At 43.3% G+C, this 24,429-nt stretch overlaps 1 protein-coding gene across 7 annotated transcripts in view; it reads right to left on the bottom strand.

Moving 5' to 3' along the window:
• Positions 1 to 1,570: 1,570 nt before the first annotated feature.
• LOC309346364 (neuropeptide FF receptor 1-like) overlaps positions 1,571 to 24,429 on the bottom strand; it is a 100,519-nt gene continuing 77,660 nt past the window's right edge. For 2 of the 7 annotated variants that reach the window (XM_081870042.1, XM_081870043.1), the window contains exons 2-4: positions 6,466 to 6,795; positions 3,984 to 4,083; positions 1,571 to 2,518 (exon numbers count right to left, since the gene is read on the bottom strand). In XM_081870042.1, coding sequence (XP_081726168.1) covers positions 1,630 to 2,518; positions 3,984 to 4,083; positions 6,466 to 6,778 — 1,302 coding nt within the window. In that variant the 5' untranslated portion in view covers positions 6,779 to 6,795 and the 3' untranslated portion in view covers positions 1,571 to 1,629. Of the gene's footprint in view, positions 2,519 to 3,983; positions 4,084 to 6,465; positions 6,796 to 9,964; positions 10,033 to 11,132; positions 11,335 to 12,219; positions 12,243 to 12,920; positions 14,473 to 17,932; positions 18,003 to 18,084; positions 18,328 to 24,429 lie in introns of those variants that run through there. The other 5 variants (XM_081870038.1, XM_081870037.1, XM_081870040.1 and 2 more) reach the window with 5 other exon arrangements.

The following is a 24,429-nucleotide window of genomic DNA, read 5'->3' as shown; positions in this document are numbered from 1 at the left end:
GAGTAACAAAGTTTGTTGGCTTCTTGGGGATTATTTCTATTTTATGGAAAAGAATTGTTTGCTGTTAGAAACCTCTAGCAGCTGAAACAACTTTTGTTTAGCAAATTAAAACTGGAGGCACAAAAGATGATCTCATGCCTTGTATACCAAGCCAGCCATTGCACAACCAGCACTCTGCCTCCTGCAGACGTCATCTCATCAGGAAGTGTTTTCTGCACAATACAGGTGTCAGACCTTCAGTGTGCTCTTTGGAACACCAGTGCTATCTTTATGGTCTTTTCATCACCTAATGAACACCCTCCTTTCCTTTCAAGCCTATTAAGTGAAGCTTGTAATCCCAATCTGTATTTGTATTGGGATTTAAATTGTACCTATTTACTGTATATTATGCATCCCTGCTCACTCTGCTTGCCAACCCACTGCCATTCCCCCCACATAAATCCCCTTGAGCTTCCCATACGCAAATATCCCACTGTACTAATGTACATTACTCAACTCTCTCAATTATTTCCCTCTCAGTTTCCTTCACCCCTGCTTTGTTCAGACTTCTGTCACTGTTTTAAATCATCTCTTTCACCCTGCCAGTGTCCCTCCCTTCTCACTCCCATGCCATGGCCACTGTAGCTGTGCAATTTGCCTTCTCTTTTACTCCACTAATGCACCAGGACTTCAGGAAAAGCCAGGGTTGTGATGCGGCCCTACAGATCCTCCAGTGGAGGCTGCAGAATGGCAGCCTTATATTCTTATGTATATAGGGAGATGTATTTTGTTTTTTTTATCACTTTGGAATGTTTTATGGGAAGCAATTAACAAAATAAAACAAATTCTTCTCCCCACCCCAAAGGAGGCAAATCCTCAACAGTAATGAATGAACATTAGTGTGCTGCTAGATGGGGCCAAAGGTCCGCCTAACCTGCATTGTGTTCCCAACAGCTGCTAGTCTGATCAGCACCAGAAACAAGTGGGGAGTGAAGATCAGCATGGGGAAAAAGAGGGGCGTGAAGGTCTCCACTCCCTCCCTGATGCTGATCTTCACTCCCCACTTGTTTCTGGTGCTGATTTCCACTCCCTGCTATTTCTAATATTCTTCAAGTGAAGATCAGAATCAGAAATAAAGGGAGAGGGGGGAGTGAAGCTCAGGATGAAGGGGAGAACAAAGATTTGTGTTGGGATGGAGGGGCATGAGGAGCCTTGACTGAATATAAAAAACACCCTTAACAAACTACAATGGGGAGCACCAAGTTCTGATTCGCTTCAGGTGCCAAAATGTCTGGGACTGGCCCTGTGATCAAGGGATCCCTGAACTTGAGCCTGGCAGGTGAGATTGCACTAGATCAGAACCCACAGCACCAGGGATCTAACTAGCAGCAGCTCTTTTGGACCTTTTCTAAACCTGCAAGTTGATATCTCTTTTAGGGTTTTCCCCCTGCATGCCCACCCCCTCTCCACCCCCCCTTTTAATTTTTTTTTAAAATTGCCAAGTGCATAAAACTGAATGTGCACAAGTTAAATGCCTGCAAGTTGCGAGTTACTCTCTGTCCCCTCAAATTAATCACATAATAGTCCACGATAAGTTTTGTTCTCTTATTTTGCCTTATTTCCACACACACACACACACCCCTCAATGTTTTAGCAGTTTTCTGTCTTCTCCCAAGCCTGATTAATTCCACGATAAGTCATTATCTTATCAATGTCCTCTAAGCTGAGGCCGGGGCACTTGGGCTGAATGCTCCTGGAGACGAGAGGGCCAGTGTTCTGAGTGTGCCGTGAGGACACCGAGTTATAAGAAGTTGCCTCTGCAAAGACTTTGTTGCACATCCTAAAACTGGTGGGCCCCTGTGACTGCTCCGAGTAAGTTTCCTGGTGTACCTTCTCTTGGGAGCAAAGGTGGAACTTAAAAGCTGTCTGGAAGCCCCGCCTGAAATTCTCATTGTAGTAGCCATAGATGATTGGGTTGATGCTGCTGTTAGAGAAGGCCAGCCAGTGGGCAAAAGGGAAGAAATAGCCAGTAAGTAAGTCTAGGTGGTCATCGTCCAAATTGTTATAATCCACCAGCAGCATCAGAGTCCAGAGGGGCAGCCAGGAGATCATGAAGAGGAGGGCCACCAAGACCAGCATCTTGATGACCTTGATTCTCTTCTTAGGCGTGCCATTGGCTTTGACAGGGCAAGTCAGGTTTTGGGTGATGGGCGCTGTGGAACGGCAGAGTTTCAGGCAGATGCTTCCATACATGAACAAGATGAGCATCAAGGGCACCAGGTAGATGTGGACAAATAGGATGGTGGTATAGACTTTTCTCATGCTGCTGTCGGACCAGGCTTCGTAGCACGCATAGAGTGGGTAGGTGGTATTCTTGCCATCACTCAGCACCATGTAGTGGTCCTCCATGCGACCAACAGTGAGCATGATGGCAGAAGGGCACATGATGGCGATGGCCAGGAGCCACACCACAACAATAATCACCACAGCCTTCACAAGGCTGAGCCTCTCCCGGAAAGGCAGGACAATGCAGTGGAATCTGGAAGAGTAAGAAGCAGGAAGCATTAGCAAGAGCAAACCACAGACACGTCATCCTCCCATGAACTAGGGAAGGAAGAGCTGTGTAAATAACTCTTGGGTCTGGTGGAAAAATGCAAGGCACCAATGTGTTAAATAAATAAATATGTTTTAAAGCAGGACTTCCGTTCAAATAGGCCCATTTCACACATTAATCTCATGTGTAGCAGGAAGGAGTGCACACCTTCATTGCCACTAGCTGGAGGATGCAGCAGCCTGCTAACTACATGACCTGAGTCTATGCACAGAAGAGACCACAGTTCAGTGGGAGAATGCATGTGTTGCATGCAGGTAGCCCTCCATTCAATCGCTGCCATGTCTGGTTAAAGAGCATATCAGGTTGCAGAGTTGGGGAGACCCAGAGAGATGCTGTACAGGTGCCAACTCCTAGGAGCCCAATATTTTTGGAGAGGTGCCCCCATGTTTTAAAAAAATCAGGGCATGGAGGAGGCAGAGCATGGAGCTTAGCATAGTGTGGCTCCTCCTCCTCCTCCTCCTCCTGCCTTGGAGGGGAAAGAGGGGGGAAGCAGACACAGCCAATGGTGATGGCAGCAGGAGGAAGAGGAGGCCAATTGTGGAGCCAAGCGGGGCACACCTTCAGTGTCTGGCAGCTCCTCCTCCTCCTGCCGTGTAATGATCTCAGAGCCTGGGCAGGTTTGTATAAGGGGAGATGGTCTTTCAGGTAGCCTGAACCTAAGCTGTGTAGGGCTTTACAGGTAATAACCAGCACTTTGAAATGTAAGTTCCAACCTTGCTAGTATCTAGTGTAAATTCAAGAGTAGTTGAGATGTTGATTTCACTCCAGGGAATGCACTTCTGAATAATCAACATTCGATGAGGGTGGGTAGGCCTGCCATTGCAACCATCATCCTTCCTAGCATGGAGACTCCATTAAGTTTTGATGGTGGCAGCAACAAAGAGCTGGTTTTCCATCTATAGCTTAGGGATTCCAACTTTGAATTTGTGGCTTGATTTAAAGGATACCACATGTCAAAACTTTAGAGCCAGGGAGCTGTTCCCAGAGTGCTCTCATTGCTCACCTATTCATCTTTGAACACAAGCAAGCTTGAACCAGAAGCTGGCTGCATCAGCTGTCTGACTACTCACAAGGTCAGCATGAAAACTCTCTCCTGAAAAGGGGAAAGTTTGCACTTCTTAAACATTGATCTTTCTATTTATAATGTCAATGCAAAGCATCTTCAACACCCATTAAAAGTTTAGACAGCCCTCCCAAAGCATGGCGGGCAGGGCAAAATTGGGGGCTGAGCCAACAGTTGATTGGCTAACATGCTGCAAAGTCAAGAGGCAGGTCAACCTTCAGCTAAGGAACATGTCCACCCGTGACCCATGGATAGCCAGTGTGTGCAAAGCAAAAGCAAATTCATTCTCGTTTGTTGTAATACCCACAACGAAACCAAAAGCCTTACCTGTCCATGGCTAGAGCCACGAGGGTGAAGACAGAAGCAGAGACGGACATTCCTTGGACCAGGCCGCTCATGGTACAGAGAACCTGGTTGAAAGGCCAGCCTGTCATGTAGGAGATACACAGAAGAAGTCAACTTCCTGTGATTCATAAATAGGGCATTTTTAATTTGCAAAGTGGTTTCCATTACCATAGGAACACAGTGCTGCATTTTTTTTTTTGAATAATTTTTATTATTCATTCCATAAAGAAAACCAAAATCAACATAGAAAAAGAGAAGAATACAAACAAGATATAGATAAAGAAAACCTACACAAAACACCAACAGAAAAAATACACAAAATTACTGTTTTTACAATGCTCCTATAACATAGTTGTTTCTTTCAGGACTTCCTTCAGCTTGGCCGCAAATCATTCAAAGCAATAAATAAAGTTACACGTTCCATCGTTTATATTGTCATTGTATCTGATTTTGTTTTCTATTTACTTTGTACAATAACCCATAGACTTTCACAGTGCAACTTTAAATCCCTTTAGCGTTATTTGACCTTCACTAATATATTCCAGATAATGTACGTACTTTCCCCAATCTTTGGTGAACACTTGGTCTTTCCTATATCTAATTTTCCCCGTTAGTTTATCAAGCTCTGCATATTCCGATAATTTAGATCTCCACTCCTCCACTGTTGGAGTTTCTTGCTGTTTCCACCTCTGAGCTATTACCACCCTTGCAGCCGCAACCGCATAGTATACCAATCTGCTATCTTCTTTTTTTATCTCTTGTCGTAATATTCCTAATAGAAAGATTTCGGATTTCTTTAAGAACGTGTATTTTAGTATCTTTTTTAGTTCCGTATACACCTTCTCCCAAAACTGTTTAACCCTTCCACACTCCCACCACATATGGTAAAAGGAGCCCTCTGCGTCTTTACACCTCCAGCACTTGTTGTCCACCTTATACATTTTTGAGAGTTTCATAGGTGTCAAGTGCCATCTGTAGAACATCTTCATAACATTCTCCCTTATTACAGTACACGCCGTGAAATTCAACCCGTCCTTCCAAAATCTTTCCCAGTCCTCAAATTGTATACTATCCCCTATATCCTTTGCCCAGCGGATCATCACTGATTTGACCTCCTCATCTCCTAAATTCCAATCTAACAACATCCTGTACATCTTAGATATAGTTTTCGTTTTGCTATTTATTATCTCCGTCTGGAAATTAGAGTCTTTATCCGCGTAGCCTCTTTCTCTAATGTCTTTGTTAAGCATCTGGTTCACCTGTTGATGATGAAGCCAGTCGTAGACATGTTCTTTTATTTGTTCATAAGGTTTAGTTCTCCATTTCCCATCTACCTTCATTACTAGCTGATTGTATGTTCACAGTGCTGCATTCTTGATAAGCCTGAATATCTACCTACCTACCTACCTATCCATCTATCCATCTATCTATTATCTGTCATTGAATTTGTTACTCATTTTACCTTGCCCAGGGCACAAAGCAAATTACAACCAGACAATAAACTCCACATAGATACATTAAAACCAAGAGGAAATAGGCATATCTAGAAGGCAAGGATCAGCTCTAGCACCTCTGAACATTTATTGTATTTACTTGACTCTAATGCTCACCATTTTTGGCCAAATTATGTTGCGGAAATTAATTATGTTGCACATTAGATTTGATGGCACATTCACATTCACCAGCAAATACTTTTTTGGGGTTTCAAGGTTCAGAAAACTGAGGTGTGCATTAGAGTCGATGGCACATTAGACTCGAGTAAGTACGGTATTTCTAGGGCAGATTTACCACACCAAAGAACAATGGGAAGAAATCACAGAGCTGAGCATTCTGCCTTCCTGAGCATAAGAAACAAGCAAGGCAGTCCTGCTTCTCTGCAGTGGTATTTCAACACTTTAGAGATGTGTTTTATTCTACTTTTTCTTTGTTCAATTTGTTAATCACCCTTGTCAGTGAAAATCCCAGATAAGTGTACAAAAACATAATTAAAAAAATACATTCAACCAAGCCATTTTAAACCTTGCTCAATACTTTGCAATAATCACCTTAATGCAACCAAAAACACTCCCAATACATCTGATCTAGAAGTGCATCAAACTATCCCAAAGGCTAGTGTAAAAAATGGGTCCTAAGGCTCCACCAGAAACCCCATTTTTCACTGTGAACTTATGAAACTGCCCCCCTCCAAGTCCAGCCAGTCCAATATTGATTGCACCTGACTGGCAACAGCTCTCCAAGGTCCCAGTCAGAAGAAAGCCTTTCACATGAAAATGTGTGCAATGGAGCCCCTCCATGCAAAGTTTGTATTCTGCCACTTGATTCTAGACCATCATAGGGAGAGGGCTTACTGAAGTGGCAGAGGAGAGGAGTCTTAAACCAGCTTTCCTAAACTGGTTTCCTGGCAGGCAACAGCATGCCACTTCTGAAAGCCCAGTTTCCCCACTTCTCTCAGAATGGCCCTCACCTGTGATCAGGTTGTCCATCAGAGTGGGTGGAACACAGAAGATGCCCACCAGCAGGTCACTGATGGCCAAGTTGAGGATGAAGAAGTTGGTGACAGTGCGCATATGCTCATTATTCAACACCACCATGCAAACCAAGGCGTTCCCAGCCATGCATGAGAGAAAGACAATTAAGTACGCCATGATTAAAATGGCAGCAACAGCAGGAGAATGTTGGTAGTAAGGGAGGAAAGTGCTATTGATGTGGCTTCCTGCAATCCATATTTCAGTCTCATTGGCCAAGGTTTCCTTTTGGATAATGTTCTTCATCTCCATACTGTTAGCAGCTTCACCTACAAAGCAACCAAAACACTTAAAAAAATCTATATCCAAAGAGGTTGCCCTGCTCCCATAGAGATGTGGGTGGGCTTTTTCCCACCTCACCTGGCTAGATACCACTTCATCCTAGGATGAATAATAGGCCAAGGGTGTGGGTGTGGGTGGGTGGGTGGGTGTGTGAGAGAGAGAGAGAGGGAGGGAGGGAGGGAGGGAGGGAGGGGGGAGGGAGAGATTGGGCAGATGCTGGAACCTGGAGAGGAAAGGACATCTTGATCTGTGCTAGACCTAAAGTTGTGAGCTTCCTTGGAAACCAAATGGGGAAGCAAGATCTGCTGGAGTGTTAATGTTGTGAACCCCTCCATCCTATGCTCAGGTTGTGAAAATAAAACCACATATTCTAAAGATGCCACAGTTTCCATGGCCCTTCATTCCAAGGAAACTGGACTCTGGGTAAGCACAGGAACCTCTGGAATGTCTCACTGGTTGGAGATTATGGTGCATGCAGCAATAGAGGCACACGCAGACATACATATAAAAATATCACCAAAACGAAATTTGGACAGAGGAAAAAAACTCATTTCAAAATTGCGTGTGGAAATTCTTACATAGAAGATATAAGAGAATTATTAATGGATTGGTTACAGTATCACAAATTAAATGATTTTTTTAAGGTAGACCAAATTAAAAAAGGTTTTGATATAGTGAGATCGAGGTTTGAAATAGATCTGTTGGAAAATAATGTGAAAGTGTTGTCAGAAATGTATAAATTACTATTAGAATGGTATACAAAAGATGATGAAGTTAAGGCAGTCATGATACATTGGGCTAGAGATTTTGGGTACAATATTCAACTTGCATCTTGGGAAAAGTTATGGAAAGAGGAAATAAAATTTACTGCATGCTCTTCGTTGAAAGAAAACTATATGGAAATGATGTATAGGTGGTATTTAACACTGAGTAAAATTGCAAAAATGTACAAAACGAGTTAAAATTTATGTTGGAAATGTAAAGGGAAGGAAGGTACGGTACTTTTTATCATATGTGGTAGACATGTACACTGGTAAAGGCCTTCTGGGAAATGATATATAATGAATTAAAGAAAATGTTTAAAAATACATTTGTTAAAATACCATAAGCCTTTTGGTTACGTATAATAGGTGAAGAGATACCAAGAGAGGACAAAAGACTTTTTATGTATGCAGTGACGGTAGTGAGAATGCTACTAGCCCACAGATGGAAGGAAGGAGAAGTACCAACAAAAGAAGAATGGCAGACGAAACTGATGGAGTAGGCAGAGATGGCGAAACAGATGGGGACGATCCGAAACCAGGATGATCACATATTTTTATAAGACTGGAGCAAATTCTTAGTTTATTTAAAAGGCCACTGTAAACAGTTAAAATCATTGGCAGGGATGTAATGACACTTGTAATGTGGAATTAATTATAGTAACTATGGACATACAATAGATGGACAATGGTAAAAGATGCAGAAAATTTATTCTTAAATATGGAACCCATGGAGGGAGGGAAGGAGGTCCAAAGGTTCAAAAGAACCTTTCATTTTAATGTTTGAAATGGTTAAAGTTAAAATGTATAAAATTGTGATAAACCAATACAAATCATATAAAAAAGAAAAATTTTGCATAACTTTCCAAATTTCAAATTGTAGGGAGATATCAGGAAATCTGAACATTTCAAACTGCTTTGATCTGCAGAACTGACACTGTTACTGGTGCCACACAACACACCTTCTGCACTGGTAAGAAATCAATATTTGATTAATGTCTGGATAAGATATAAGGATTTGCTTGAAAACAAAACTCCAAGGTGGTTGTCACCAATGGAAGCAAAGGCTCAGAAAAAGCTCAATATGGAGGCCAAATGGCCGAAATATTGGGAAATTTTGGAACAAGGAGGAGACAGATTAAAACTGCAGTGTTTTGAAAAACTAAAAAACAAAGTGCGAGATTGGCTTCATTATTACCAAATAATGGAGGCTTACAATTTGGATAAGAAAATTGGCTTTCAGGTGGAAAAATCAAAACTGGAAATAGAACTGTTAGACCCTAAAACTAAGAATTTGTCAAGAATGTATAACTTGCTGTTGAAATGGAATACTCGGGATGAAACGGTGAAATCTGCTATGATTAAATGGGAACAAGATGTTGGACATAACATTATGATGGCTGACTGGGAACAGTTATGGACCACAGGTATGAAGTTTACGGCATGTAATGCCTTAAGAGAGAATATAATGAAAATGATCTACAGGTGGTACATGACCCCAGTCAAGCTTGCAAAAATTTATCATTTGCCCGATAATAAATGTTGGAAGTGTAAAGAGATTGAAGGTACATTCTTTCACCTTTGGTGGACATGCCCAAGGATTAAGACTTTCTGGGAGATGATTTATAATTAAATGAAAAAGGTATTTAAACATACCTTTCAGAAGAAACCAGAGGCCTTTCTCCTGGGCATGGTCGGCCAATTGGTGTCAAAGAAGGATAGAACTTTCTTTATGTATGCCACAACAGCAACAAGAATACTTATTGCAAAGTACTGGAAGACACAAGATTTGCCCACCCGGGAAGAATGGCAGATGAAGGTGATGGACTATATGGAACTGGCGGGAATGACTGGCAGAATCCGAGACCAAGGAGAAGAGTTGGTGGAAGAAGATTGGAAGAAATTTAAAGTTTATCTACAGAAACATTGTAAAATTAAGGAATGTTAGAAGGATGTTGGAATGAAGTAATGTGGTTTTAGCAGAAATGTTATAAAGGACTAAGTAAAAATGGATTGTTAATTGGTGAAAGAAGAGAATGTAAAATTACAGTATATTAAGATAAATTATCAGGATAAAAACAAAGATGGAAAGGATTTGCTGAAATATCTAACTGAACTAGAATACAAAAAAGGGAGGTGTGAGGAGGTCAAGGAAACAAGCAAATGAAAGATAAGTTATGGGAAGGTTTGATTTGTTTTTTTGTGGTTTTTTTTAATTGTTTGTATTTTTCTGTGTTTTTTTCTTTTTTTGTTTGTTTTTACTTATTGTGATGTATTGTCTTGGGGTTTTTTTTTGCTTAATTTTGAGTTTTTTCCGTTTTTCTTCTGTAACCTTTAAAACTTGAATAAATATTATTATAAAAAAAAAGAAATCAATATTTGAGTGGGGGAGCACCTGCACTTTTGAACTCCTTGCCTCTTGACATCAGGCAGGGACCTTCACTGTCTTGTTTTTAGTACCTGCTTAAAACATGTAAACATGAAGAAGTTACATGTGTTTTATCTCTTTTTAGCTACTGTTGATTTTACGCAAATTGTGAACATTTTAATTGCGAAGTTTTACTGGTTTTTAGTCAATAATTGTTTGAGTTTACATTTTTGTAAACCACTTAGGTTCACATACAGACAAGCAATATATGCATTTTGTTCAATAAATAAATAACTTTATTGTCTCCAACATCCCTTTTATTTTGAGGGTCTTGGAGGAAATTTACAATCACAGCCTGATCCCACATTCTGTATTTAGATAAGCTTTTGGTTTAGGGTTCTTAAATGAATACATTGCTTCTCATTTTAAAAAAAGTCTCAAAGTGTTTTACAACCAAAGTTAAAAATTCACAGAAACATTATTTAAAAACAACTTAACAGGATAATAACAAATCACTGAAGCTGCCAAAATGCCAGTGAAAACAAATATGTCTTTGTCTGACCCTAAAATTATAAAAATAAACATTTAGACTACAATCCTATATTCACTTATTTGGGAAGGAGTCCTTTTGAACTTAATATGACTTGCTTCTGAGTAGAAATATAAAGGGTTGCACTGCAATCATTCTTTTGCATAAGCCTTAGTCCAAAAAGTATCATAGGAAAGAATTTGGGAGCTCTCTCTCTCTCTATAAACTGGGTTGGGGAGAGAAGGGGGGCACAGGAACAAGAGTACAGCAGCTGGGCTTTTAAGAACAACATCTTTCTCACAAATAAATCACATTTATTGCAAAGCTGAATATTCAACATGCAGCTTGTTTTAAAGCGTCTTGTAGAGGCAGCAATTGAACTCAAAGCAGCTTTTTGTACCTGATCAGTATTTCCAGTTCCTGGAGATAATTAAATATTATTTTTTCCTAATCTGTAACACTCATGACCCAGAGGGTCCCTTTTCCCACACACCCCCAGCCAAACTCTTTTTCAATACGTTTCATTATTGGCACAATCAGATTCAAGGCTTGTTTAACACATAATATTGGAGGCCAGAAGCATCAGTTCAGGAAAACGCAGCTTACTAAGAAAATTGCAAAAATTGCCCGAGTTTGTCCAGAAAACATACACTTTGCACCGCTTACCTGTTAAACCGAGGTCATTCCATTTGTAATATCTGTCCCCTACTCCGGTCTACCTGGAGGTTCTTAAGGAGGTTTTACAGTTCCATTTGCCCAGCAAAAAAAGCAATCACATTGTTTCCACGGATACAGGAAGCTTTGCTCCTTGCTGAAATCCGATGTTTTCTCCTGAATGGCATTTGATCTTCTTGTGGATTCTCTCAGCCTTAGAATAGAATCATAGAATCATAGAGTTGGAAGAGACCACAAGGGCCATTTCGTCCAACCCCCTGCCAAGCAGGAAACACCATCAGAGCACTCCTGACATATGGTTGTCAAGCCTCTGCTTAAAGACCTCCAAAGAAGGAGACTCCACCACACTCCTTGGCAGCAAATTCCACTGTCGAACAGCTCTTATTGTCAGGAAGTTCTTCCTAATGTTTAGGTGGAATCTTCTTTCTTGTAGTTTGGAACCATTGCTCCGTGTCCGCTTCTCTGGAGCAGCAGAAAACAACCTTTCTCCCTCCTCTATGTGACATCCTTTTATATATTTGAACATGGCTATCATATCACCCCTTAACCTCCTCTTCTCCAGGCTAAACATGCCCAGCTCCCTTAGCCGTTCTTCATAAGGCATCGTTTCCAGGCCTTTGACCATTTTGGTTGCCCTCCTCTGGACCCGTTCCAGTTTGTCAGTGTCCTTCTTGAACTGTGGTGCCCAGAACTGGACACAGTACTCCAGGTGAGGTCTGACCAGAGCAGAATACAGTGGCACTATTACTTCCCTTGATCTAGATGCTATACTCCTATTGATGCAGCCCAGAATTGCATTGGCTTTTTTAGCTGCCGTGTCACACAGTTGGCTCATGTCAAGTTTGTGGTCAACCAAGACTCCTAGATCCTTTTCACATGTACTGCTCTCAAGCCAGGTGTCACCCATCTTGTATTTGTGCCTCTCATTTTTTTTGCCCAAGTGCAATACTTTACATTTCTCCCTGTTAAAATTCATCTTGTTTGTTTTGGCCCAGTTCTCTAATCTGTCAAGGTCGTTTTGAAGTGTGATCCTGTCCTCTGGGGTGTTAGCCACCCCTCCCAGTTTGGTGTCATCTGCCTTGTATTCCTCACTTCATAAACCTGGGAGCAGGTAACATATGATGTCATTGCCACCCACAATCTATCAACGTTTGCTTCCACAAAAGATACCTTAATATACTTCTAGGCCATAAACACACTTGCCACCCAGCTTTGCATCATATGCTGATCAGATCCTGATGCACCTGCACATAGAACATTAGCTTGCATGCAGAGAAGAATCTGCTTTAATTCATTCATTTGCTGGCCCTCTTCTTGGAAAGAGTTAGGAGCTTAAAAAACAACAACTAAACACAGATCCCTGCAAAACAAATGATGAAGCTGCTTTGGAAATGTATGTTGGATAAAGTACACTGTTATTTTCCCATTGTAGAAAGATATGAGTGCAAATTGCATCAAAAGCAGTGTGATGTGCCTTTACTTATGCCTACATACAGATTGAGCAGAAGCTGTAAGGTTCACGGCATTAACACTCCAACGAACCTTTCTTCCTCAATAGTTTTCTTCAGATTCACCATAGCATATCATAGAATCACAGAAGTATACAATTTTAAAGTTGGAAGGGACTCTGAGGGTCATCTATTCTAACCCCCTGCAATGCAGAAATTTCAACTAAAGCATCCATGATAGATGGCCGTCCAATCTCTGCTTAAAAGCCTCCAATGAACCAGAGTCCACAACTTTCCAAGGGAAGAGATGCTGAAGCCTTTTTACCGTTACCTTTAGAACTGAAGCTGAATTCTGGAAGATTCGGGACACATAAAAGAAAGCATTTCTTCATGCAGTTAGACTATGGGGCAGGAGAGACTGCAAGAATACATGCTCGGAGGATGATGGAAGAGCAACAGCATCAGACCAGAGCAATGCAGGACGGGGTGGTGAGGCTCCCCCTTGAGTGGAGTGACTGGTGCATCATCTGAATCACAGTCTTCCTCCAGCCAGCACTGGGACCCCAAGGGAGGGGATAGGACAGAGAATGGCTGCAGGAGTAGACAAATCCTAGACAGGAACTCAGAGTTCATTAGTTAGATGGTGGGTTTTGCACTCTCACCTCCGCCTTTGAAATTAAACCAAATATATAAGAATACGGAAAGCCATCATAAAAGTTCTGTGGGAGATTCATTCACAATAGGCTAGAACAAAAACAAACTGTTGCCTTTGCAGCAGAAGGTTTGGTTTTCCTTTGATCATGGTTTCTATTGTGACAGAACTTTGAAAATTTTCTCTTTTTTTACAGTGTACAATTTCCACTACAGTGCTGCCTTTTCCTTGTAGGCCAATTTTATTTGATGGAGTCCATATTAAAAACAAACAGCAACCTCTTGCTTTTAAGTCAGAACTTCTCTTTCCCTTCTGCTTTGAAAACTGATGTTTGCTTCACTGCTGATCAATTCCACCTTTGTCAAGATTTTGTAAACAATGAAAGCAGGCTTTCTCAGAACCAAGCATCCTAGAACAAAGCAAACTGCATTGCATAACATGTTGGTTAAGTGCTGTGAAGGCAGACTCTCTTGCATTTGACTCTACTAGTTCAGCTCAGCATTTCAGCTTATGAATATGTCCTGAGCAGCATCTAATCCTGCTGTGTAGGATCAAGCTTCTTCTTTGGTGATCTCTTGTAGCCAAGTAAGATTGTCTTCCATGAACACGGTTTTAACAGTGAGTCTGTGAGTAGGTGACAGTGAGTCTGTGAGTAGGTGACTGTGAAGGCCAATTCTGGATCCACACATCCTTCCACAGTGGGGACATAGGTTTCCAGGTGGGAGTTGATCACAGTGAGGGTTTGCCAAACATGCCTTCCTCTTAGCATGTTTCTCCCTTTCTTCCTGAGTTTGAGCATCTTCAAAGTCCATGACACCTTTGGTAAAGGCTGTTCTCCAACTGAAGCACTCAAGGGCAGTGTTTCCCAGTTGTCAGCGTTTATATTACTTTTTAAAGATTTGCCTTGAGGAAGTCTTTAAAATTCTTTTAAAAAACTTTCCATTTTTAAGTTCAGAATAGAGTTGTTGCTTTGGAAGATGATCAGGCACCCAAACAACATGACCATTCCAACGAAGTTGATGTTGAAGAATCGTTGCTTCAACACTGGTGATCTCTGCTTCTTCCAGTACACTGGCATTAGTTTGCCTGTCTTCTCAAGTGATGTGTAAAATTTTCTGGAGACACCATTGATGGAATCTTTCGAGGAGCTGGAGATGGTGTTTGTAAGTGGTCCATATTTCACAAGCATAGAGTAAGGTTGGTAGTATAATAGTTTTGTAAACAAGCAGTTTGGTTTCCGTGCAAATGTCCTGCTCCTCAAACACTGTGCACTTCAATCGGGAGAAAGCTGCACTCGCAGAGCTCAGGCAATGCTGGAAAGGTAACTGCCCAGGTAGGAGAAGTGACTGACATTTTCCAACGTTACACCATTGAGTTGGATTTGTGGCGCTGCAGAGGGGTTGTTTTGTGCCTGTTGGTGCAGCACTTTGGTTTTTTGGATCAATGTAGGATCAATGACATTATTGTGGCCTCATTGTGGGATAAATTTCTGGTACCAGGGCCTAATGCCACAAGAAATGTCGTTGACTCTACAACCCAGACATAGATGTTGTTCTGGATGCATCCAGGGCAGGGTGTTTGGAGAGGGACTCCTCCACTGCCCATGTGCCTACTCTTTTTTATGCTCAAACAGTGTGCTTGTGGATCTGAATGTGACCCACAAGGCCTGTTTTTATTTACAGCTCCATTCTCACACCTTCTTCTCACCTGTCCCCACCCCAGATTGCAGCAAATGTGGGGAAAAAGCAAGGTTCTGCATTTTGCCCACATGATGCCCAAATCAAAAGGACATTTCAAGAGAATCACTAGCAGCAGTAATGATCTCAATCCCCCTCCAGTACTTCTTTCAAACTTCATTTTCCAGCTGCTAGATATTACAATGCTAGTGGAAGAGGCGTGCAGTGTGAATGGAATTGGCCCACTCTCAAATACTAACAAGTCGCTGAGCATTACAGTCATTTAATAGAATGTCGAGCCACAGTGGTGGGTTCTGACATCAGCGGCACAGACAGCAAAGTAATTTGTGCAATTATATATGCCATTTCACATGAGGAGGAGGCTGTGAAATATGGGCTCTAATTGCAATGACTGTGTAATACGTTATAAGCTTTTTCTCTCCAAAAGAGAGTGGCTGGTGGGGGTGTGGAGAACAAAATTTCCAAATGGTGGTAAAATATGAACATTTAAGTCCTGTAGATATTTGGATTAATCAGTGAAGCTAAGCTTCAATCCTCAACAGTCTGAGCCACATACAGCAAATTTCCAGCTTGGCTTCTGACACCATTGGCATGCCATCAGTACTGTAAACTCCTGTCAGGATTATTTATTGGGGATCTATTGTACTCCCTGAGCACCTTACATACAAATCAATTACAGTGGTACCTCATGTTACAGATGCTTCAGGTTACAGACTCTGCTAACCCAGAAATAGTACCTTGGGTTAAGAACTTTGCTTCAGGATGAGAACAGAAATCATGCTCTGGCAGCGCAGCGGCAGCAGGAGGCCCCATTAGCTAAAGTGGTGCTTCAGGTTAAGTACAGTTTCAGGTTAAGAACGGACCTCCGGAACGAATTAAGTACTTAACCTGAGGTACCAGTGTAGTTCTTTTGCATAGCAACCTCCTGGATCTCCCGACCAGCACCTGCCTGCAGCTGAGCGGGTGGGGCAGGACCAGGACTCTGAGCAGGCAGGCAGCACTGGAAACACCGGCCTGCCTGCCCGCCTCCCGGCCTGCCCTAGGAGTGGGGCTGCCCCTGAAGCACCCCCACAAAAAGACCTTGTTCCTTTGGGGGCAGAACTCTCATGGCTTAAAATTAGCTTCTGTTTCTTGAATACAAAAGGAACGGAGTCAGGCTGAGTCTGCGGCCTACAATGAATGGGCAAAGCCTGCCTGACTCAGGCGCCCTCTCAGCTAGAGTGGCCATTGACTGTGAGGGGTTGCTTGGATGGCGGAAAGCTGGATGTGTATGAAAGCTGTCAGTCGTAATTGGAGAAGAAGATATTTTGAGAATAAAAGCAGCATTCTGCCAAGTGCCCTTTCTGAAGGACTCTCTGGGCCGCCTGAGGGCCGAGGACCAGGCCAAGGAGGTCTGAACCTTTTTCCTCCCCCCCGCCCCCCAAACACTGACAGGAACCAGGGCCAGCAGCCCCCTTGGCTAAAATTCTGGTTTGACTGGGGGTGGGATTTTAACTTGGGAGGGTGCTCTTTATTGGGGTGAGGGTTGTTTGAAACTGTTCTCAAGTGCTATATGTTAGTATGTATTTTGTATTTGTGTTTTTTGATTTTATAATATCCTACAGCCTTTTCAATGTGTTTGTGGGTGGGGGTTATTGTCTCGTTGTTTTTGTTTAAACTATTTTCCCTTTTCTTCTGCTCCTTTTTACCCATTCTAGTGTTCCTTTTCTTCCCCTTTTGTATTGGTAAGTTCAATGTTGTTTGAATTTTCCCTTTTTTAAAAAAAAAATTAATAACTTTTCGAAGAAGAAGAAGAAACAACTGAGCAGGGGACGCTTTCCCCCCAAATGTGGAGGCAATGAGAGAGGAAGTAGCAAGCTGTTGTTAAAAAGCAACCAATGTCGTTTTTAAAAAAATAAAATAAAAAAGATGTTATAACCTGATGGCTACTTAGTGGGATTGAGCTGCAAAAGCACCAATAAACAGAGAAACATTTGCAAGAAATATACCACCATCTGCATCTAAGCTGGTAGAGGCTAGTCTATGAGGACAAAGGTAGCCCTGCTCAACTAAGATCGGTCTGTTGTCAACAGAGCCATAGCTGGGTGATCTTGCGCCCCTGGGGGAACCATCCAGGTTGCGCCCCCTCGCCATGGACAATTTACTGTAGCTCTTCTTTCCGCCTCTCCTCCACCCCCCAACCCATTCAAGTCACCTATTAAAAACCTTTCCTTATGAGGCAATACTCAATTAATTTATAGACACATTTATGGACATTTTTAAAGCTCATTTTGCCCCCTCCTTGCCTGTGCTCCTGGCGGGGGCCCACTTTGCCACCCTCTACCTACGGCCCTGAGCAGAAGGCTGATCTATATAAGATGGTAAACTGGTATTTTCCTTTAACATTTTAGCAGCCACTGACCCATTTGAAAACAGGAGCTGACTGGTAGTATTCCAAAAAAGACCAATCTGTAAACCGCGTTGAGATATTTCTTAAAAATATAAAGCGGTATAGAAAAGAAATACCTGCCTACCTGGGATGTTAGAGCAGCAGGCACAGAGCAAAGGTGGCTTGAATTAGTCCTTAGATGCCATGGTGGATTCCAGAACCAAGCTTAATCACTGAAATCACTACCCAAAAAAAACCTCCCATGCTAATAGTTTGGGAAGTGAGGGGTATAGGTGAAAATTGAGGGGCATGATAGTTGGCTTGGAAGTTAGCAAGGACACTGCAGGGACTTTAATCCCATCCTGGGAACCAGGAGTGACAACCACTGGTGCCTTTTGCTCTGTTTTTTGAGTGATGCAACAAGGCAAAAAGCAAAACCTGAGAGAACACTATGCAAATGTTGTCTCGTGGGAAAAAACAACCCTTAAGAGTTATGAAGAAATCTGCTGCAAAAGGTTTTGACTTCTGCGACTGATTCCCTGCAACATGAAAGAGTGATAGCACAAAAAAAGTTGCATACAAAACACCATACAGATTACCTCCCTAGCCAAGCAAGGGATATTCACCTAAATGTCATTCAACCATGGAATACCATTTTGACTGCGATTTTTGATTGAAGCTGGATAAGCCAATGATCTACAAGTCAGTACAGAGAGATGAGATTCAATCTCTGCAATTAATCTTAATGTGGAAAGAGGGAAGATTGCTCAATGCTCACCATTTTCTTTGTCCATTTGAAGTGTGACTTCATGTGTCTGACAGCAGTCACTCTCCAGTTGTCGCCATCAGCAGCTTGATCCTCAAAATGCTTTATTTGACTTTCCGGCAAGAATCTGCAAAGAGCTGCAACAAAAGACGATGTGTTCTCCTACCTGCAGGTGAGCTTCATTGTGTTGACACCGAATAGGGCCTCTTCTGACGACTCGGTCACCGCCACCTGAAAGAGTCTTAGCACAAAAAGTTGCAGAAGGAACACAATACAAATTTTCTTCTCAGCCAAGAAAGGGATATTCACCTAGATGTCCTTCAGGCAGAATGTCTCCATCTATATTGCTGCTATCATTGTGATGTAGCGTTTTGGCTTGACTTGGGAGGTATCGGAGCCTGTCACCGCCTCTTCAAATTCAAGAGGACTTTCTTGTTACCATGTGTGTCCCTCCCGAAGCTGCGCGCTCGGTGGAAGAGGACGACCATCCCAGATCGAAGGAGTTTACCCTTCTTCAGTCAAGGGTATACGAGAGCTGCGCTCCCCTGCTCGAAGCTGCAAACCCCTGAAGGTCCATTTGTAGGAGAACGTAGGGTAGTCCAGCTTCCAAGACTCCAGACACATCCAAGTAAGGCACTATGTCTCAAATGGTGTTCTTGGAAGATGCCCTGTTGCATCGTTACCTTTTGACGTCCGTTTCCCATTTATTATGTCATCTGGTCATTGCTGCTGGAAGAAAGGCCAGGCCTTTCAGTTCAACTCTATAACCTCCTAGCATTCGTTCTACCTCCACTGGAATCCTCCACTTGCAGGACACATTGGAGACATCTTCCAGAGTTGAGGGCTCCATTTTAAGATGAGCATATGCAGAAGAATCCTTTATGGTAACAGGGCGCAAAGGGGCTTGCCGCAACCTGTCGCCACCTCTGAAAAGTATTGAATAGTTACCTTCCTTCAAGTGCAACGCTAGTTTCCGGCTGCAAAGTTACTGGCAAAAGAAGCTGACTGCTAGATCGGCTTTTAAATCGGGTATTTCAAACCTCTTACCTTCAGTACTGGAGGATCCAGGGTTTTTTGCAGAGTCAACGCTTTGTGTTGCCCGAGCTATGTAGCAAAAAAAGATGAAATCCCCAAACCTTGGGTATTAGCGCCAGAGAGCCACGTTACGCATAAGGGGTAATTTTGCCTGGCCTGTTCCATAGTTACCTTTGGAGCTCCATTTCCCATCTCTTTTCGTAATCTTGCAGGTTCTGCTGGAAAGGCTGAGTGGAGTTGATCTTCTAGTCTGCTTCCTCATTTGATCCTCACAACAACCCTGTGAGGTAGGTTAGGCTGAGAGATAGCGAGCTGCTTCATGGCAGAGGGAGGATTTGAACTCTAGTCTCCCAGGTCCTAATCCACCCCTCTAGCCACTCTCAGCAACTTCCCTCAGAGAAAGCACTTTCCCACAGGATCCAGGACTTGCCGTGTCCCTGAGCAGTCCCTCTCCAGTCGCCATCAGCAGCTTCATCTTCAAAATGCTTTCTTTGCCTTTTCAGCAAGTTTTCAACTTGCCCATCTCTCTCTCCGTCCAGGGCATCCTGAGCCAACATGAAATTAGAAGGCGTGGTTTTGTCCTCTCCTTGTCTTCTTTCTTTTTTCTCCACATGCACAGTTCTAGCTTCAGCAACAAAAAACCCCAACTTTCTTGTCAGGAAACAACTTCTCTAGTTGCCTCGTGAAAGAAATGCCTTCTATTTTCCCTACTCATTTTCCATCTGCTTGAAGCAGACCTCATATCCATGTGCTCCTTCTTTTCATCCAAAGACTAGTTTGAAAGGTAACTCAAACTTGAGCTCACTTCATATTCCTTCATTTATCTTCCCTTTCTCTTGGCTTTTCCCGTTAAGTATTTTTCGTTTTCTGGATTCTCTTTAACATCTCCATCTTGGTATTTTTCTGAGTTTGTCCCTTTGAAGGGTGACTTTGTGCGCCCGGCAGTTCCTTCTCTTGGGGTGTGAAAAGCAATCCACAGTTCCTAGTTTCTCCCCAGCCCCACCACACCAATTCCATGGAAAGAGTTTTTTGATTCTTGGTTTGCTTGTTTGTTTGTAAAATACGTCAACCGTGACTTCTGTGACTCTGCAGGAAGAGGTGGCTTCATCTGAGTGTTGGTGACTTCATGTGTCTGGCAGCTCCTTCTGTTGCGTTGCGATCTAGAGTCACTAGCTTATCCCCAGCCGCCTTCCACCAATCCTCCAGAAAATAGTGTCTTGTTTTTTGGAAGAGCATTCATTTCATTTGAGCCTTGCAGGATCTTTGGAGAGAACTGGGAAGAGAAAACCAGGGAAAAACGGGAGAGCAATCCAAAAAACATTGCCTGAATGAAAAGAAACCAACGGGGTGGTGGAACGTGAATTTACCTCAAGCAGCACTGTCCTGATGCTGGTGACTCTCACTGCAGGCTTTTTCTTGATGTATCAAGAGCTCTTCCTCACATTGCATCTTCTTTCTCGTCAACTGAACAGATCTGCTTCAGGTACAGTGAGCTCTGCGAAGCTGGAAGAAAAGAGGAGCTGCAACAAAAGAAGAAGTGTTCTCCTACCTGCAGGTGAGCTTCATTGTGTTGACACCGAATAGGGCCTCTTCTGACGACTCGGTCACCGCCACCTGAAAGAGTCTTAGCACAAAAAGTTGCAGAAGGAACACAATACAAATTTTCTTCCCAGCCAAGAAAGGGATATTCACCTAGATGTCCTTCAGGCAGAATGTCTCCATCTATATTGCTGCTATCATTGTGATGTAGCGTTTTGGCTTGACTTGGGAGGTATCGGAGCCTGTCACCGCCTCTTCAAATTCAAGAGGACTTTCTAGTTACCATGTGTGTCCCTCCCGAAGCTGCGCGCTCGGTGGAAGAGGACGACCATCCCAGATCGAAGGAGTGTACCCTTCTTCAGTCAAGGGTATACGAGAGCTGCGCTCCCCTGCTCGAAGCTGCAAACCCCTGAAGGTCCATTTGTAGGAGAACGTAGGGTAGTCCAGCTTCCAAGACTCCAGACACATCCAAGTAAGGCACTATGTCTCAAATGGTGTTCTTGGAAGATGCTTAGCCAAAGGTTTGCAGGTTCTAGCAAGGGAGCGCAACTATCACATGCCTTTAACCAAAGAAGGGGACCCTCCTTCGATCTGGGATGGTCGTCCTCTTCCACCGAGCGCGCCGCTTGGGGAGGGACGCACATGGAGCGCTAAGGGATACAGCAGAATCCACCCCTTAACGCATTTGTCAATGGAATCCTAAGCCCTGATTTTAGAGTGATTACACCCATATCCACATCGCATATCGGTGATAGTTTGGCCTGCCCTGTTGCATCGTTACCTTTTGACGTCCGTTTCCCATTTATTATGTCATCTGGTCATTGCTGCTGGAAGAAAGGCCAGGCCTTTCAGTTCAACTCTATAACCTCCTAGCATTCGTTCTACCTCCACTGGAATCCTCCACTTGCAGGACACATTGGAGACATCTTCCAGAGTTGAGGGCTCCATTTTAAGATGAGCATATGCAGAAGAATCCTTTATGGTAACAGGGCGCAAAGGGGCTTGCCGCAACCTGTCGCCACCTCTGAAAAGTATTGAATAGTTACCTTCCTTCAAGTGCAACGCTAGTTTCCGGCTGCAAAGTTACTGGCAAAGGAAGCTGACTGCTAGATCGGCTTTTAAATCGGGTATTTCAAACCTCTTACCTTCAGTACTGGAGGATCCAGGGTTTTTTGCAGAGTCAACGCTTTGTGTTGCCCGAGCTATGTAGCAAAAAAAGATGAAATCCCCAAACCTTGGGTATTAGCGCCAGAGAGCCACGTTACGCATAAGGGGTAATTTTGCCTGGCCTGTTCCATAGTTACCTTTGGAGCTCCATTTCCCATCTCTTTTCGTAATCTTGCAGGTTCTGCTGGAAAGGCTGAGTGGAGTTGATCTTCTAGTCTGCTTCCTCATTTGATCCTCACAACAACCCTGTGAGGTAGGTTAGGCTGAGAGATAGCGAGCTGCTTCATGGCAGAGGGAGGATTTGAACTCTAGTCTCCCAGGTCCTAATCCACCCCTCTAGCCACTCTCAGCAACTTCCCTCAGAGAAAGCACTTTCCCACAGGATCCAGGACTTGCCGTGTCCCTGAGCAGTCCCTCTCCAGTCGCCATCAGCAGCTTCATCTTCAAAATGCTTTCTTTGCCTTTTCAGCAAGTTTTCAACTTGCCCATCTCTCTCTCCGTCCAGGGCATCCTGAGCCAACATGAAATTAGAAGGCGTGGTTTTGTCCTCTCCTTGTCTTCTTTCTTTTTTCTCCACATGCACATTTCTAGCTTCAGCAACAAAAAACCCCAACTTTCTTGTCAGGAAACAACTTCTCTAGTTGCCTCGTGAAAGAAATGCCTTCTATTTTCCCTACTCATTTTCCATCTGCTTGAAGCAGACCTCATATCCATGTGCTCCTTCTTTTCATCCAAAGACTAGTTTGAAAGGTAACTCAAACTTGAGCTCACTTCATATTCCTTCATTTATCTTCCTTTTCTCTTGGCTTTTCCCGTTAAGTATTTTTCGTTTTCTGGATTCTCTTTAACATCTCCATCTTGGTATTTTTCTGAGTTTGTCCCTTTGAAGGGTGACTTTGTGCGCCCGGCAGTTCCTTCTCTTGGGGTGTGAAAAGCAATCCACAGTTCCTAGTTTCTCCCCAGCCCCACCACACCAATTCCATGGAAAGAGTTTTTTGATTCTTGGTTTGCTTGTTTGTTTGTAAAATACGTCAACCGTGACTTCTGTGACTCTGCAGGAAGAGGTGGCTTCATCTGAGTGTTGGTGACTTCGTGTGTCTGGCAGCTCCTTCTGTTGCGTTGCGATCTAGAGTCACTAGCTTATCCCCAGCCGCCTTCCACCAATCCTCCAGAAAATAGTGTCTTGTTTTTTGGAAGAGCATTCATTTCATTTGAGCCTTGCAGGATCTTTGGAGAGAACTGGGAAGAGAAAACCAGGGAAAAACGGGAGAGCAATCCAAAAAACATTGCCTGAATAAAAAGAAACCAACGGGGTGGTGGAACGTGAATTTACCTCAAGCAGCACTGTCCTGATGCTGGTGACTCTCACTGCAGGCTTTTTCTTGATGTATCAAGAGCTCTTCCTCACATTGCATCTTCTTTCTCGTCAACTGAACAGATCTGCTTCAGGTACAGTGAGCTCTGCGAAGCTGGAAGAAAAGAGGAGCTGCAACAAAAGAAGAAGTGTTCTCCTACCTGCAGGTGAGCTTCATTGTGTTGACACCGAATAGGGCCTCTTCTGACGACTCGGTCACCGCCACCTGAAAGAGTCTTAGCACAAAAAGTTGCAGAAGGAACACAATACAAATTTTCTTCCCAGCCAAGAAAGGGATATTCACCTAGATGTCCTTCAGGCAGAATGTCTCCATCTATATTGCTGCTATCATTGTGATGTAGCGTTTTGGCTTGACTTGGGAGGTATCGGAGCCTGTCACCGCCTCTTCAAATTCAAGAGGACTTTCTAGTTACCATGTGTGTCCCTCCCGAAGCTGCGCGCTCGGTGGAAGAGGACGACCATCCCAGATCGAAGGAGTGTACCCTTCTTCAGTCAAGGGTATACGAGAGCTGCGCTCCCCTGCTCGAAGCTGCAAACCCCTGAAGGTCCATTTGTAGGAGAACGTAGGGTAGTCCAGCTTCCAAGACTCCAGACACATCCAAGTAAGGCACTATGTCTCAAATGGTGTTCTTGGAAGATGCTTAGCCAAAGGTTTGCAGGTTCTAGCAAGGGAGCGCAACTATCACATGCCTTTAACCAAAGAAGGGGACCCTCCTTCGATCTGGGATGGTCGTCCTCTTCCACCGAGCGCGCCGCTTGGGGAGGGACGCACATGGAGCGCTAAGGGATACAGCAGAATCCACCCCTTAACGCATTTGTCAATGGAATCCTAAGCCCTGATTTTAGAGTGATTACACCCATATCCACATCGCATATCGGTGATAGTTTGGCCTGCCCTGTTGCATCGTTACCTTTTGACGTCCGTTTCCCATTTATTATGTCATCTGGTCATTGCTGCTGGAAGAAAGGCCAGGCCTTTCAGTTCAACTCTATAACCTCCTAGCATTCGTTCTACCTCCACTGGAATCCTCCACTTGCAGGACACATTGGAGACATCTTCCAGAGTTGAGGGCTCCATTTTAAGATGAGCATATGCAGAAGAATCCTTTATGGTAACAGGGCGCAAAGGGGCTTGCCGCAACCTGTCGCCACCTCTGAAAAGTATTGAATAGTTACCTTCCTTCAAGTGCAACGCTAGTTTCCGGCTGCAAAGTTACTGGCAAAGGAAGCTGACTGCTAGA

This window comes from Podarcis erhardii (genome assembly GCF_964252035.2).
Source record: "Podarcis erhardii genome assembly, chromosome: 7".
NCBI lineage: Eukaryota > Metazoa > Chordata > Lepidosauria > Squamata > Lacertidae > Podarcis > Podarcis erhardii.
Note: the sequence above shows the minus strand (reverse complement) of the source record. Positions and strands in the feature narration are given on the sequence as shown.